The sequence below is a fragment of the Dermochelys coriacea genome, chromosome 6 (assembly GCF_009764565.3).
Source record: "Dermochelys coriacea isolate rDerCor1 chromosome 6, rDerCor1.pri.v4, whole genome shotgun sequence".
Classification (NCBI taxonomy): Eukaryota; Metazoa; Chordata; order Testudines; family Dermochelyidae; genus Dermochelys; species Dermochelys coriacea.
This window is the reverse complement of record NC_050073.1, coordinates 114,802,189-114,815,996: the sequence shown is the minus strand read 5'-3', so window position 1 is coordinate 114,815,996 and position 13,808 is coordinate 114,802,189. Positions and strand designations below refer to the sequence as shown.

Sequence of the window (13,808 nt, the reverse complement as noted above, 5' to 3'; positions counted from 1 at the left end):
GCTGCTACAGGAGCCTAGAACAGTTGAGGACAGAAGGCAGTAGGCTACCCCCTCCAAACAAACACAAGCAAATATAATCCCAAGGGACATCGCCATTTCAGACTGTGCAGAAGAAAATTCATATATATATATATATATATATATATGAATGATTAGGGGGTTCCCGTAGGTATGTGTGTGTATACACACACACACACACAAAGATAGATAGATAGATAGATAGATAGATAGATATCATTAGTTTATGGCATAGAATTGAGAGTGTGTATCTTAAAGTGGACTGTGGGACGCTAGTAGTCTACATTTTGTTCTCTCTGGACAAAATTCAGATGTGTGTGCACTGTGCATGCAGGGCTACTGGCCTCAGAGATCCATATTTCTAAAGCTCCTGCCCTTCCCTTCAACCCTTACTGAGGGTGCACTGTAGGGCCCTACAGAAAGGAAAAGCTACAACATGGGCTACCACTCTACCACCTGCCTTCATCCCCACCGGAAATGGCCAGTGCATCTGATGAGTCCTATGGGGAAAAATGGGGGTTGAACTTATGATCTGCAGGGGTCCAATGTCAGAGCATAGCCCAAAATTTCCAGAAGGCAAAGAGAGCCAAGAATTTCCTCCCTCCTTGCTGTGGGATTGGAGGGGAGTGTTGGGCCAGGCTACAAGTTGAAGAGCCTGTATAGGACTCTGTAAAGCCTCTTGGGATTAACCCTGCCTTTGGGCCATCCTTCATTGCCAAGCCATGTGCCCAAAATGGAGCAGAAAACTTTTCATAAGTGCTAGGTCAATAGGTGCTGATTCCACAGCAATGAATTCTGATGGGTATGCCTTGAGCATTGCTTCAAGACGCAGCTTGAAGCCAAGTTCCTTACCCAGTCCCTTCTTTTTTCTTCAGTGCCACAGCGAACAATTTGAAGTCAAGGCACTTTCCAGAAGAAAAAGGTAGAAACGTGTCTTTCTGTTACCTAGCTCCAGGAGGAAACTGAGCCACCTTCTCATCAGACCTATAGTATGTGAGAATATTTCTCACAGCACTTCCAACCTGAGTATCTCAATTTCCTTATCACATCAATATCATTTGGGAGAATTGCTGGTATCAAGCCCAAAAGTTCTCTCTCAGGAAAGCAGTCAGTTCAAAAAAGTCAAAGCCAAATGAAGATAAAGCACAAACAACAACCTTTTAGAAAACAAAAGCTGTAAAAAAGATGTACATTTAAACTGTAATAAATGAAGACACCCGCCATCTCTATCAGAAAAGACTGCGCTGGCAGGCAGAGAAAAAGGAAAATTGAGTAGGGGAGAAGAGCTCAGTGCCTTATTACACAAGTGACTTCAAAAGCCCCTAGAGCCTGTTTGCAGGCACTAGTAACTAGATTCCTAATAACCATCCTTCTTTGAAATGTTCCAGATCTACATGATGAAATTTTATGAAAGAGAAATACAACAGATTGCTCACTTACTTAACAGGAATGGAAACTGTCAAATATCTACTTTGTTAGGCAGCTTGGTGATAATTGCTCTAGGCCTAGAGTAGCTCACAATCCCCTTTTTGTTAGTGTTTGTTATTGGTGGTTTTTTTTAAACATTACACACACACACACACACACACACACGGCCAGTAATTTCTTGTATAGTCATTGCCCTTTTACAAATATCTGAGCTGAGTTGCATTCCATGACACATTAGAGAAAGAGGTTAGCAAACTGCAAAACTGCATATATAGTTTATATGCCGTGATGCATGTCCTGCTCGTTTTCCACATTCAAACACACAAACCTGAACACCTATTATATTTTTGTAAAATCAGGTTCTTGCTAACATGGAACTAGTATTTCTTCTTATGTTAATAAGCTATGGTACATTAACAACCTTGTTAGGATCAGCTTCTTACATTGATTGTCTGTATAACTTGATTCCAGAGAGATAGCCCTCATATGAGCTTGCATTTAAACTGCCAGGATCATTATTTCTGTTACATTTGTTATAAATAAAATGGAACAATATCAAAAGCTTATACTGAGTAGAGAAGCAGGGGTGGCATTTAAAAAGAGCTTTGCAAAATCTGTACCAAAAAACCTGTGTTAAGAAATAGGGGTGTGGATTTTTTTTTAAAGTGAGGCTATATAATTGCAGTGATGAGAATTCTTTAAGGATTAAAAAAAAATCATTGTACTGTTCAAACAAATAACAGTTCAAATAATAAAAAGTGAACAAAGACTTTTTCATCTGTTTAGCGTCTGAAGGATACGAGGCCCCAAAGGGAAATTAGAATGACTTCTGATACCATTATGGCTGCATTTTAATAATGAATTTTGTCTACAGCATTTCATGTATGCATTATTACTTATAGTTATTGTTTGTTTCTCCATTATCTTAGCCTGCAAGCTTGATTTTTTTTTAAATGTTATTACGGCTAAAAGTTAAGAAGCTTTAATTCAGTGGCCTTTTAAGATTTTCACTTTTTTCTCAAGTAGTTTCTAAAAATTCAAGATATGGGTATAATTAAGCCTTTTAAAATGCAGACAATACAGACAATAGTGGAGTTCATCTCTCAAACAGAAGTTGAAAAAAACGCTGCAAGGAGGAAAGGAAAAACAGCAGGGTATAAATAGCAATTATGGCCAGGATTTTCAAAACCATTCAGAGGTGGCCTTGTCTCTGCTCTCACTGAAGTCACTGGGAGCTTTGCCATTGACTTCAGTGGAAGAAGAGTTAGGGTCAACAGTGAACAATTTTTAAAATCTGCCCCATAACTTTGTAAATCACGCACACCATGGATATTCTCTTGTATTGCTTAGCAAGACACTTTCCCTTCCCACACAGGACAACACTGCTTAGTGAAAAGCCCAACAGCCAAATTTTATCCTCCAATGTTTGCACAGAGTTTCAATTCACTATAGTGAGTATAAACGTGGCCCTAATTGAATTCAAAATTAGAAATAACCCAGGGCAGTCAATTTCATACAGATTGAGATTGCTTACCTCATCCACATTCTCAAAGGCATTGATGATGTCATAAGGTAAACAGGACAGAAGGTCTATCACAAACCAAGTTTTCAGGTAGTTCATCCTTATGAGTTTGGGATCAGATATAACCTCTCCCCCAGGGCCAACAAAGGTTGTATGGAAGTTTAAAACAATGTCAACCAGAAAAATAACATCCACCACACTGTCCAACACCAGCCAAGCTATGTTGTTCTGTTTCGTTTTGAAGGAGACATTGTAGGGGACCATAATTGCTGTATAGAAGGTTAGAATTAAGATGACCCAGTCCCAGGTGGTCTTAAAAGCACAATAGTGTAAAATAATGTGCGGTGGAGTCTTTGGAGCTTCTTGTTTATACTGAGGAAGAATATCAGACCCGAGCTGGAGAACCTATAAAAGGAAAGAAACACAGATGTTATGGCTTTCAGTTAACATTCGTTATAATGGGTGCCTTCTGAATTTGTGTAATACACAGAATTAAGGAGCAAATGTTTTCGTTATACCCTGAAGGTTCCAAGGCTACCTGTAGTTTCTAAATTATTTAATTGGTTAATCTCATGAGCTCATCAGTGAATAAATCATGTAGGAATGGGTGGAGGTAGCTATCACTCAATGAATGGGAAAAGTGTAAAGCGTAAGGGTAATCTTACAAAAACAAAAATCATTTGCAGATGGACAGAGCAAAAACAAGGCCAACAACTACTGCTCAAAAGTTCAAAGTAAAGTACTCTGCCAACTAACAGGCATGAGGCCCATCTGGATACAGCTGTGCCAGCTCAGGTCCTGCATTTAAAAATATGAGATCCCTTTCTTACCTACAGGTACTGGAAAGCTTAGCATTCATACCTGAACTCTATCTGAATCTAAAAGGTAGCCAAAACATTATCCTGCTCAACGATCTACTGGATTGTAGCCTCATTGGCTGACTTCCTTTTAATGTAGAATACTATGTTCATAAGATCTGGTCCAACTGCTTGCAATTGTATATCTAGATAGGGTTATGTATGCTTCCTTACCTTTCTCTCCAGACTGCACAAAATGTTGTTGCCACTAAAAAGTCAATATTAAGTCATCGTTGATGTTATTTTTCATTTGCACAGTCTCATTTCCAACTCACTAATGAAAACACTGAATAGTACTGGACCTAGGACATATTTATAAATTCAATACAGTTTCAAAAGTTTGTATTTTCCCAGTATCTTCTGCACACTCACCTTTGTAAAATCTAGAACGGCAAACCTTGTAAAAGGGCCAAAACAATTTATTCTAGCTAGTCTAATTATCACTTATCTCAATCCAACATGAGAAATTAAAGTGGGAAGGAACAAAACAGTGATTACCCTGGTTTACTAACTTATTGAGCTGCCAAATGAAAGACCTATATATATATTTTGGAACCAACAGCAGATTTAGGATTTTGGATTCCAAATGGGTATTAGGATAGAGTAAATTCATTCAGTCTCCAGGAACTGATTGTACTACTACATCACTTTCAGTACCCCTAACTGGAGCTAATGTACCATATTCACAGTGGCTGCTACATGGCAAACAGAAGTGTCATACTTGTCAAAATATTCAAATCTGAAATGTATTCTTGATGACTAGGGAGTGAGAGAGTCTGAAATAAACAGAACAATATTTAAGTGCATGAATCAAAGTATAAAAGTGTTGCAATTATAAATTTGCAGTTAATTAACGTTTTTCATTCTTCTTTGCAGGAGAGGAAAGGTGTTGCTAAGATTAGGGTGTGAAATCCTGGCTGCATGGAAGTCAATGGCAAAACTCAATGGAGGCAACCAAGCAAGGCTTTTACTCAGAGAAGACAGTGGACAGTGCAGTGTTGTTAATTTAACAAAACATTCAAAATCAAGTTCTCCAATCCCTCCTTAAGTCCTTCCATTTACTCTTCGCCCCCTCACTTTGCCTGCCTGTAGCCTTGCTCCCTAGCTCCCCCCAGTTCCTCTGCTGGAGACTGCTCACTCCCAGCAGCCTCTGTACTTCACTCTGGTCCCCCTGAGCATCCCACTCTCTGCAGCATCCCGCTGCTCTTTATAGGGGAGCCAGCGGATCCCTGCTTGCATGTGCCGCCTTAGTAACTAGGGCTGGCAGGCCCCAGGTCTCTAGTCTAGCCCTTAAGGGGCCAGCCACTCTGTTGCAAATTAAAAGAAAAAAAAACACTTTCAAGTTACAAGGTGTGCAACAGCTAACGATGTAACTGTGATCCGATGGACACTACCTTCATTCCCCTCTACTCTTTGTTGCTCTCAATTGTTGAGTCTCATTTCAGATTAGACTGTAACCTCATTAGAGATTAGACCATGTCTCGTTCTGTGCTTTAAATATCCCCACGCTGCGCTTGATGGCAGGTGGGTAGCAACAGGTTTGCCTGTGGAAGACCACAAGTTAAAAGGACGGTTCCACTTCATGCTGCTCAATTGTACTCTGACTTGTTTTCGTCTGCAAATGACAAACCCTGTTAATAATATTGAAACGTAGGCAGCATATTCTGCCCTTCGTAAACTGTATCTCATCTGGAGTGGCAAACTTCTTGCCCAGAACCACTGGACACAACCAGGTTCACAGAGCACTGAGAAGTCATTGAGACAGAGAAGCTAGAGAAGGGATCACCTCGTCTGTCTCAGTGGCTGTGGCGGATACTTCATGGGAAAAAACCAGCAGTGAGAAGAGTAGAAAACAGAAGAAGATTTCAACTTTGATTTCATTAAAGTAGAACTGTCATTATAAATGTGCACAAAAACTACGAAGAGAAGAGGATACATTTTATGCTGCCATCAATCTTTAACACTGAACTCAGTACAAAAGCCCTCTGGCACAGAGAAACTGGGACTGTCATTTTCAGTAGCTCATGTGAAGGGCGCTGAGATGGGCGGGAGGGTGTTGTTAGGCTGGAAGGGGTTAATTTCTGCCATCAACTAGTTCTTTGATCTACAGACAATTCTAGAGCTGGTTGAAGTTGATGGCTCTGGAAAAAAATGGAAAACCCGGAAGGGAGAAATGGGAGATACAGAGACCCTGGCTTCTGTCAGCAAATCTTTTTTAACTGGTTAACCTGAAAGCATTCACCTGTTGCATTATTTGCACTGTTAAAGGAAAAGTTTGCAGGCTAACAGTGATTTAATTTACAGCTTTTAAACAACAAGATGTGATAAAAATACAGCAGGACAGACTTTCAAAGCTGGGTGCAACAGATACATGAACAAAAGCACACATGTACTCTCTGTGCATGCAAATCGCCATACGGCCAAACAGGGACTCTTGTGGGATAGTACCTTAATCCTCAAGCAGTCCAATTTATTTCATTGGGACTACTTGAGGAGCAAGTTACTACTCACTGGGAGTAAAGGTGTCAATTTGTTCATATGTGAGTGTAAAATTGCATGCAGATGGCGTAATTGTGCACTCCGAGGTGCGCAATTACCTGATTAATGCACCAAAATGACAGTTACACAAACATGAACAAAGGGCCATGCAGGTAATGTGGATTTTTGCAAGGGAACCAGTCGTGCCCCATCCAGAAAAGCTGGCTGTATGTATTTAATATGCTCTTTCACATAAGTAAAAGATGTATTTTGAAATCAATAGCAGGGAAGACTATTCTTTATATTAAAATGTCAGTTAGTAATGACGCCAATTCTTTTATCCATCACCTCCTGTCTTTTAAACAAGGGCAGTCGGGAGTCTCTCTCACACTTACTTCAGCTAATCTTGAATGTTTGTGCACCACCTCAGCTTTGTTCATTGGCGTTAGCTGCTGCAGAACACTTCGGCTGTTAGTCAATGCTCGTGTCAATCGGGCAAACTTTGTCCAACCTGCAAGGAAGAAGAAAATGTGCAAGTTGGATTTAGTTACAGTTCAGCAAGTGCAAATCTCATTCGTGTGGACTGATGTTAGTTTCAGATTTGAATGGTCTCTCTCTCAGTAACTGCTTGCCATGGCATCAGACTCCAGACTAACATACCCCGCAAAACAGAATAATACCAACGTGTGCTGTAGGTACCTCTGCTAATCAAGAGTAAAAATGAGTAAAACTAACACACTTAGGCATTTTCTTTCTTTTGTGTTTTTGAGAAACAGCTTATGCTGCAGGTGGAGTTATTCTGGTGTTGGAGCTAAATTCCAAGGCCACTGGAGTCAATAGGAAAGACTCCCATGGATTTCACTAGTCTTTGCATCAAGCCCATCTTGAGTACTGCTGCTGTAATCCGAAGAACTATGCCACGGGCCTGATCCGAAGCCCAGTGGACCCAATGGACAGACTCCCAGTGATTTATGGACTTTGGATCAGGCCCTACATACCTAAAGTTAACCCTTCCTTTACCCACCTCCCATCCCCCAAAAAAGATCCAACAGCAAAAATAAAACTACAGAAACAAAACAAAAAAATACAAATTGAAATTAAAGGCATGTTGATATCAATGCTGCTGGATGAAAATTCATTCAGGTCTCAAGAAGTCACTTAAAAATAGACTGAGGGCTACATTGTAAAACACAGTTAAGAAATGAATTCAGTTGTTAAACTAATGATAAAGAGATACCTTAAAGGTGGCTTAGAAACCACACATTGGGCTGCCACCGGCGAACCCGCTTTCATAATTCAGCATGGAGCAGTCTTTGCTTTATTACTGATAGCAACACAAACTGGGAGCTGCTGCACTATGCGTTCCCAACCAAACAAATACCAGTATGTTAGAGTGGCCACATATGTGTAAATGGATGAGAAGGAAAAGGGAGAAAAGAGAGGCAATGAAAATTCAAGGCCCTTAAGCAGGATAGCATCCAAGCTTTGCCATAATGAAAATAAAGATCTTTCCCTTGGATGTTGGTGGGAAGGAAACACTCTGGAGCTACAATCAAATAGATTTAATTATTTTTTTAAAAAAATCCTTGCTTTAATGTATGCATTTTTGTATTGTGTATACAAGTACATATATTTGATGCGAAAGTCACTTCCTTGCCAAATTTCAAGTCCCTGCTCCAAAGCACAGGGGCAGTACAGCTTCTCAAATTAAAAGGTCAACAGATTTTTTTTATTAACATGGCAAAACAACGTATTTGTCCCTAACCTCATCCTCAACAACAGCTGAACTAATTTAGCTAAAACTTTCCCACAAATTCCAACCTGATGGAGATGCTCTGCATGGAAAATTTCATCCCAAACCATTGCAAGTTGGCAAAGTTGGCAAAGTTCTAAGCAACTGAAAACAAAGTCTTATAATGGGAACCATAATAATAGGCAGCGCTACCAATTCTGCCTATAATATATACTAAGTATTCTATGACATATATACTACAACTGAAAACAGGGTCTTATAATGGGAATTGTCCAGCTAACTTAAAATAGGCAATATTATTTGTCCCCACCTATAATACAATATATATTTTAGTATTATGTTTTAAAAAATTATCATTATTAAACTACATATCCCTTCCTCTCACTTAGTCACTATCAGTCCAACTCTAACTGTCTTAGAGAGGGCCTCAAAAACAACCTAAAGGGCTTTTCTATAAATAAAAGACATCATACCTTTAAAGTCCTTTATCACAGGAGCTTCCAGGACTAGAAGGAAGTGCTGGATCCTGTTGTAAAACCAGAAATCTTCCCATTTGCAGTAGGATAGAAGCCCAATTTCTAGCCGTGCAAGAGGTGAAATACTAGACTTTAAAGGGTCAAATGCTTTTTCTGTACAGAAAAGTAGTTGCAGGTGAAAGATTTTATCTTGCCTAACATGGGAACTGGGCAGGTATAGTGTAGGGGGAATTCCACATTTGGGAAAGGAAGAGGGAAACTTTTCTATGTTATGCTGATTTGTATTTTTAAATAGCAATTGTTTGAAGCCACTCAGGGATTTGGAATGTTAGGAGAGCCCCCCTGATTAGTGGCCCAAAAGCATGTTTCAGAGTAGCAGCCGTGTTAGTTGTATTCGCAAAAAGAAAAGGAGTACTTGTGGCACCTTAGAGACTAACAAATTTATTTGAGCATAAGCTTTCGTGAGCTACAGCTCACTTCATCGGATGCATGTGGGATTGTCAAAGGTGCTTTACTTGTATATTGCTAAGTCGAAACTGCAGTGTAAAAATGCATAGCATCCCTGAATGTTTTTGTTTAATTATCCAACTATAAGCCTTAATTGTGAATTGCCTGTAACATGGTATGTTCTCTTTCTTTTCAGTAGTTGTTGATATTCAATTAGGAACATGTACTCTGCTCTGTTACACAATGTCAAAACAGATTTCACTGTTCTGAGCAGGAACTAACAATTTCTAGAGCAAAAATCTTCCATTTTCTTTTGTTTTTAATTGCCCTACAGAATTGGCAGGAAAGAGGGACAAGGAAGAAGTAAATAAACAATGTCAGAAGAGTTTTATCTTTCTTAACCAGTGATTTCAGAGAGCAGCCGGGCACATTAGTGGAATTATGACAACTCTATGCCGATGTTTCACATAATTGTTGGAGACCACGATACACCACACAGATTCCATTCAGTACTTTCCAGTCATGCCACAAGAACCACAGACAAAGAGCAACTCTGTTCAGTGGTGGGATCACCCACCTGCATACAATTGTCAATATAGGGCTATATGGACATACTTATATGGAACTTCCACTGGTATCAGTGGAAGTACACAGAGGCCAAGATTTAGTCTTTAGTCTATAAGCATTTCCTACAACCCAGAGATTACAGGAACAAGAAGGTCATCAGTGAAGCCAAAACTGCTACTGCCAAATATCTGGACTCCATCCAGGATTCCTTTGTTTGTCAGATTTATATCAGCTCAGTCAGATAGACAGAACTTTCTAATGGCAGACGGTCACTGAGTCAAGATTTACTTTGTTCCCTGAAGTTTAGGTCATTAATCTGCCTAGTGATTAGATGAGGATTTTTTTGTTTGGTACTGTAGATGATAGGGAATGCCCCGCAAGTCCTTTTTTTGTGTCTCTTCACATAGAACCTTCAATACTATGATGAATTGCTGGTGGTCTTCATTTAAGAGAAATTTGGATTTAAAAATTCCTCTTCTGTTGCAATCAGAAACCTGATGAGAAATGCCTAACAAATCCATGGATAAGAAAATCATCTGTTCTGTGCTTGGTATCCACCATGAATAGGTGATCCCCAGAGGATTGCCCTAGGTAAGACATACAAAAAGGGGTTGAATGAGTATATAAGACCAACTCAATAATAGTGCACTTTTAGCTCTAGGAGAAAAGGCAGGAAAAATTATAGCTTTTAAAATAAATTCATCTTGGCAAGTTTATCCAATGACACATGAAAGCCATCAACCAAATTTTGATTCATAGATTTGGAGGCCAAATGGGACCATTGTGATCAACTAGCTTGACCTCCTTCATGACACAGACCATAGAATTTCACCCAGTGTTTCCTGCAGCAAAGCCCATAACTTCTTGTTGCACCAAAACCAATCTTTTTAAAAAAAAATCCAATCCTGATTTAAGTTCTCAAATTCTGCACTGACTTCAACCTTGTGAAGTTCTATTGGAGCCAAAGGGTTTGCTCGGGAAGGAAAGCGGTATATAACATGGCCTCAAGTGACCCTACAATAAATCAACATTAGGTCCAGCATACTGTTTTCATCTAATCTAATCTATCTGGCCATGATGTTATTGAATAAACACCAAGCTCATATATGCAACCCAATAAAGACACAGCAACTGCAAGGTACTGGGGGATCTGAGTGGGAAGACGAGAATGTATGCAGGCTGTCTTGTTCTCCTTTTGCATCTTAAATAATCATTACAGGATACACAATAGTATTTCTTGATGCTGTTGTAGACTAGCTAAATGCAGAATTATATTTAAAAGTGGTGTGTGTGTGTTTAAATATGCCAGACACTATTTACATGACTGGCTAGTGCTGTCAATGATCTTTCAAATGTCACCCAATTTATTCCTTCTCTTTCCTGCTTCTATATAGCAGAGACTTAAAAAGAATGATTATTTTATCATGTGTGTGTGTGACCTCCGGTCCTACTAATTACTCTCACTGTGGGAGGAGTGCAGAAGCTGCACAGATTGCAGACGTGTAACAAAGAAAGAATGCTGTGTGGGAAAAAGAAAAGTTTGTGTCCTGCTCACACAGCTCCATCTGAAAAGCCTGATGTTGAGTTATCCCATTCAAATTGCTAGGAACATAGGAAAGACTAGACTAGACCAGACCCGAAGCTGATCCTGTCTCCAACAGCGACCAATATCAGAGTGCTTCAGAGGAAGATAAAAAAAGCCGAAGACAATTTGGGAGATAACCTGCCAATCAGAAAAGCTTTTTTCTTAAATTAGTTTCTGGTTCATGCACCGTGTGATGCTGTACGATTACAGATGACCATTTATGGCATTGATATTACCACTGTTATACAATTGCAACAAATCTTGCACAAAGTGTATCATGGGACTGGAACACATGACTTATGAGGAGAGGCTTAGGGAACTGGGATTGTTTAGTCTGCAGAGAAGAAGAAGGAGGGGAGATTTGATAGCTGCTTTCAATTACCTGAAAGGGGGTTCCAAAGAGGTGGATCTAGACTGTTCTCAGTGGTAGCAGATGACAGAACGAGGAGTAATGGTCTCAAGTTGCAGTGGGGGAGGTTTAGGTTGGATATTAGGAAAAACTTTTTCACTAGGAGGGTGGTGAAACACTGGAATGCGTTACCTAGGGAGGTGGTGGAATCTCCTTGCTTAGAAGTTTTTAAGGTCAGGCTTGACAAAGCCCTGGCTGGGATGATTTAGTTGGGGATTGATCCTGCTTTCAGCAGCGGGTTGGACTAAATGACCTCCTGAGGTCCCTTCTAACCCTGAGATTCTATGATTCTATGTAAGGTGTCAATGGAAAAGTTGTACTTGTGGCACCTTAGCGACTAACAAATTTATTCGAGCAAAAGCTTTCGTGAGCTACAGCTCACTTCATCGGATCATTCAGTGGATCCACGGAATGCATCCGATGAAGTGAGCTGTAACTCATGAAAGCTTATGCTCAAATAAATTTGTTAGTCTCTAAGGTGCCACAAGTCCTCTTTTTCTTTTTGCGAATAGAGACTAACACAGCTGCTACTCTGAAACCAATGGAAAAGTTATAATCTATCAAGTGTGATTATCCTGATTAAATCCATGCATCATCTTTGTATCAGAAGTTATTAATATTGGCTATGTATTTGTATCTCCAACATGCGTTTTGTTCCTGGGTGACAGCCTCCAGGTAGATTTGCATCACGGCTAGACAGCTATGTGTTGATGGCCCATTAAGGACACTCCACTCTCACAATGGGCCATCAAAGAAACACATCCCGTCCAGATAGCTCTTCCTGTGGATACTTCATCCAGTGAGGAACCAATGGTTACTCCCTGTGATTCAGCAAAACATATAGGGGCAGGTGATATGCTCATGTGACCCTGTACTCCATGTTGGGCCAGTAACTTTCCATACATAGGGGCTTTGGGCTTTGTTTGGGACAGTAAATTTCCATGCACACAGCAAAAGACCTCTGAGGCAAACTCCATTTTGCCTCTATCCTGCTCTAATTCTCTGGACTGTGGACTTACAACTAAAAAGGAGCATCTTGAACTATGGATTGAGTATCTTCCAATCTTTTGGAAGTTACCAGAGAGACTTTACAAGCCAGCAGTCTATTCCATCACTGCTACAAACCTGATATAAGGACTTTGCAATCATTTGCATGTATATGATCTATTAACCATTTATAACTCTCTTCTTTCCTTTTATTAAGAATATTTTAGTTAGTTTACTAAGGATTGGCTGACTGTATGATATTTGGGTAAGATGAGAGATACATATTGACCTGGGGGTAAATGTCTGATCCTTTGTAATTAGTAAGAACCTCACATATGGTGAACTGGGTTTTCAATAACCTCTCACGATATTAGATTTGGTTATCTGGATTGGAGTCAAGAGCTGGAATGGCTAAAAGGGACTTGTTATTAACCAGTGTGGTGCTATAGACGTTCTTTGTTACTGACTTGCTGAACCTAAATATAGAATAAACCTGCGTCTACCCTGTTTCTTGCAGTCTGCCCTGAGGTGGCATTCTCAGTGTGGTCCACCCCAGGCACCCAGTCACACACTGAAACACGAGAATTTGCATCCCTGTTTTTAAAATATCTTCCATAATCTGAGAATGTTCTCATTATCCATAGAAATCGTCTATCCTTAAATTCAGAAGTCCATTGAAACTTTCCTCAATCTTGCCTGTAAACTCGAATTGAGACTTCTGCACGTCCAGGAAGTCAAAGGTAAAATCACATAGGGCTAGAAGGGACCGCAGGCGTCATCTAGTCTAACCTCCTGCAAGATGCAGGATTTATGTCTAAACCATCCAAGACAGATGACTACCCAGCCTCCTTTTGAAAACCTCCAGTGAAGAAGCTTCTATGACCTCCCTAGGCAGTCTGTTCCATCATCCTACTGTCCTAATCAGTGCCAAGCAGAGCAGTACTATCACCTCCCGTGACTTGCATGCTATGCCTCTGTGAATGCAACCCAAAATTGCATTTGCCTTTTCTGCAGTAGCAGCACACTGACGACTCAGGTAGTAGTTTGTGTTCAACAGCTCCAAACTAATATGAGCCGTAGGGCCAAAATGCCGATGGGCATGAGAGAAAGATTCAGAAGCGCAATGACAAGAACTAATCTTTCTCCCTTTCCCACCTGGTGGTACATGCTACTGCAGCTGAACTGTCATTTTCCATGCTACAACACTTTTCCTCTGCAGTTTTCTTCATAATTTTATATTTTACCACAAAGGATTCTTTGCACCTCTTATTCTAATTATAG

General features: G+C 40.0%; 1 protein-coding gene across 4 annotated transcripts in view; it reads right to left on the bottom strand.

The window, feature by feature from the left end:
* The window catches only part of KCNH5 (potassium voltage-gated channel subfamily H member 5), a 248,667-nt gene that overhangs the window by 188,699 nt on the left and 46,160 nt on the right, over positions 1-13,808 (bottom strand). For all 4 annotated transcript variants that reach the window (XM_043516732.1, XM_038405932.2, XM_043516733.1 and 1 more), the window contains 2 exons: positions 6,699-6,814; positions 2,981-3,373 (listed from right to left, as the gene is read on the bottom strand). In XM_043516732.1, coding sequence (XP_043372667.1) covers positions 2,981-3,373; positions 6,699-6,814 — 509 coding nt within the window. The remainder of the gene's footprint in view (positions 1-2,980; positions 3,374-6,698; positions 6,815-13,808) is intronic.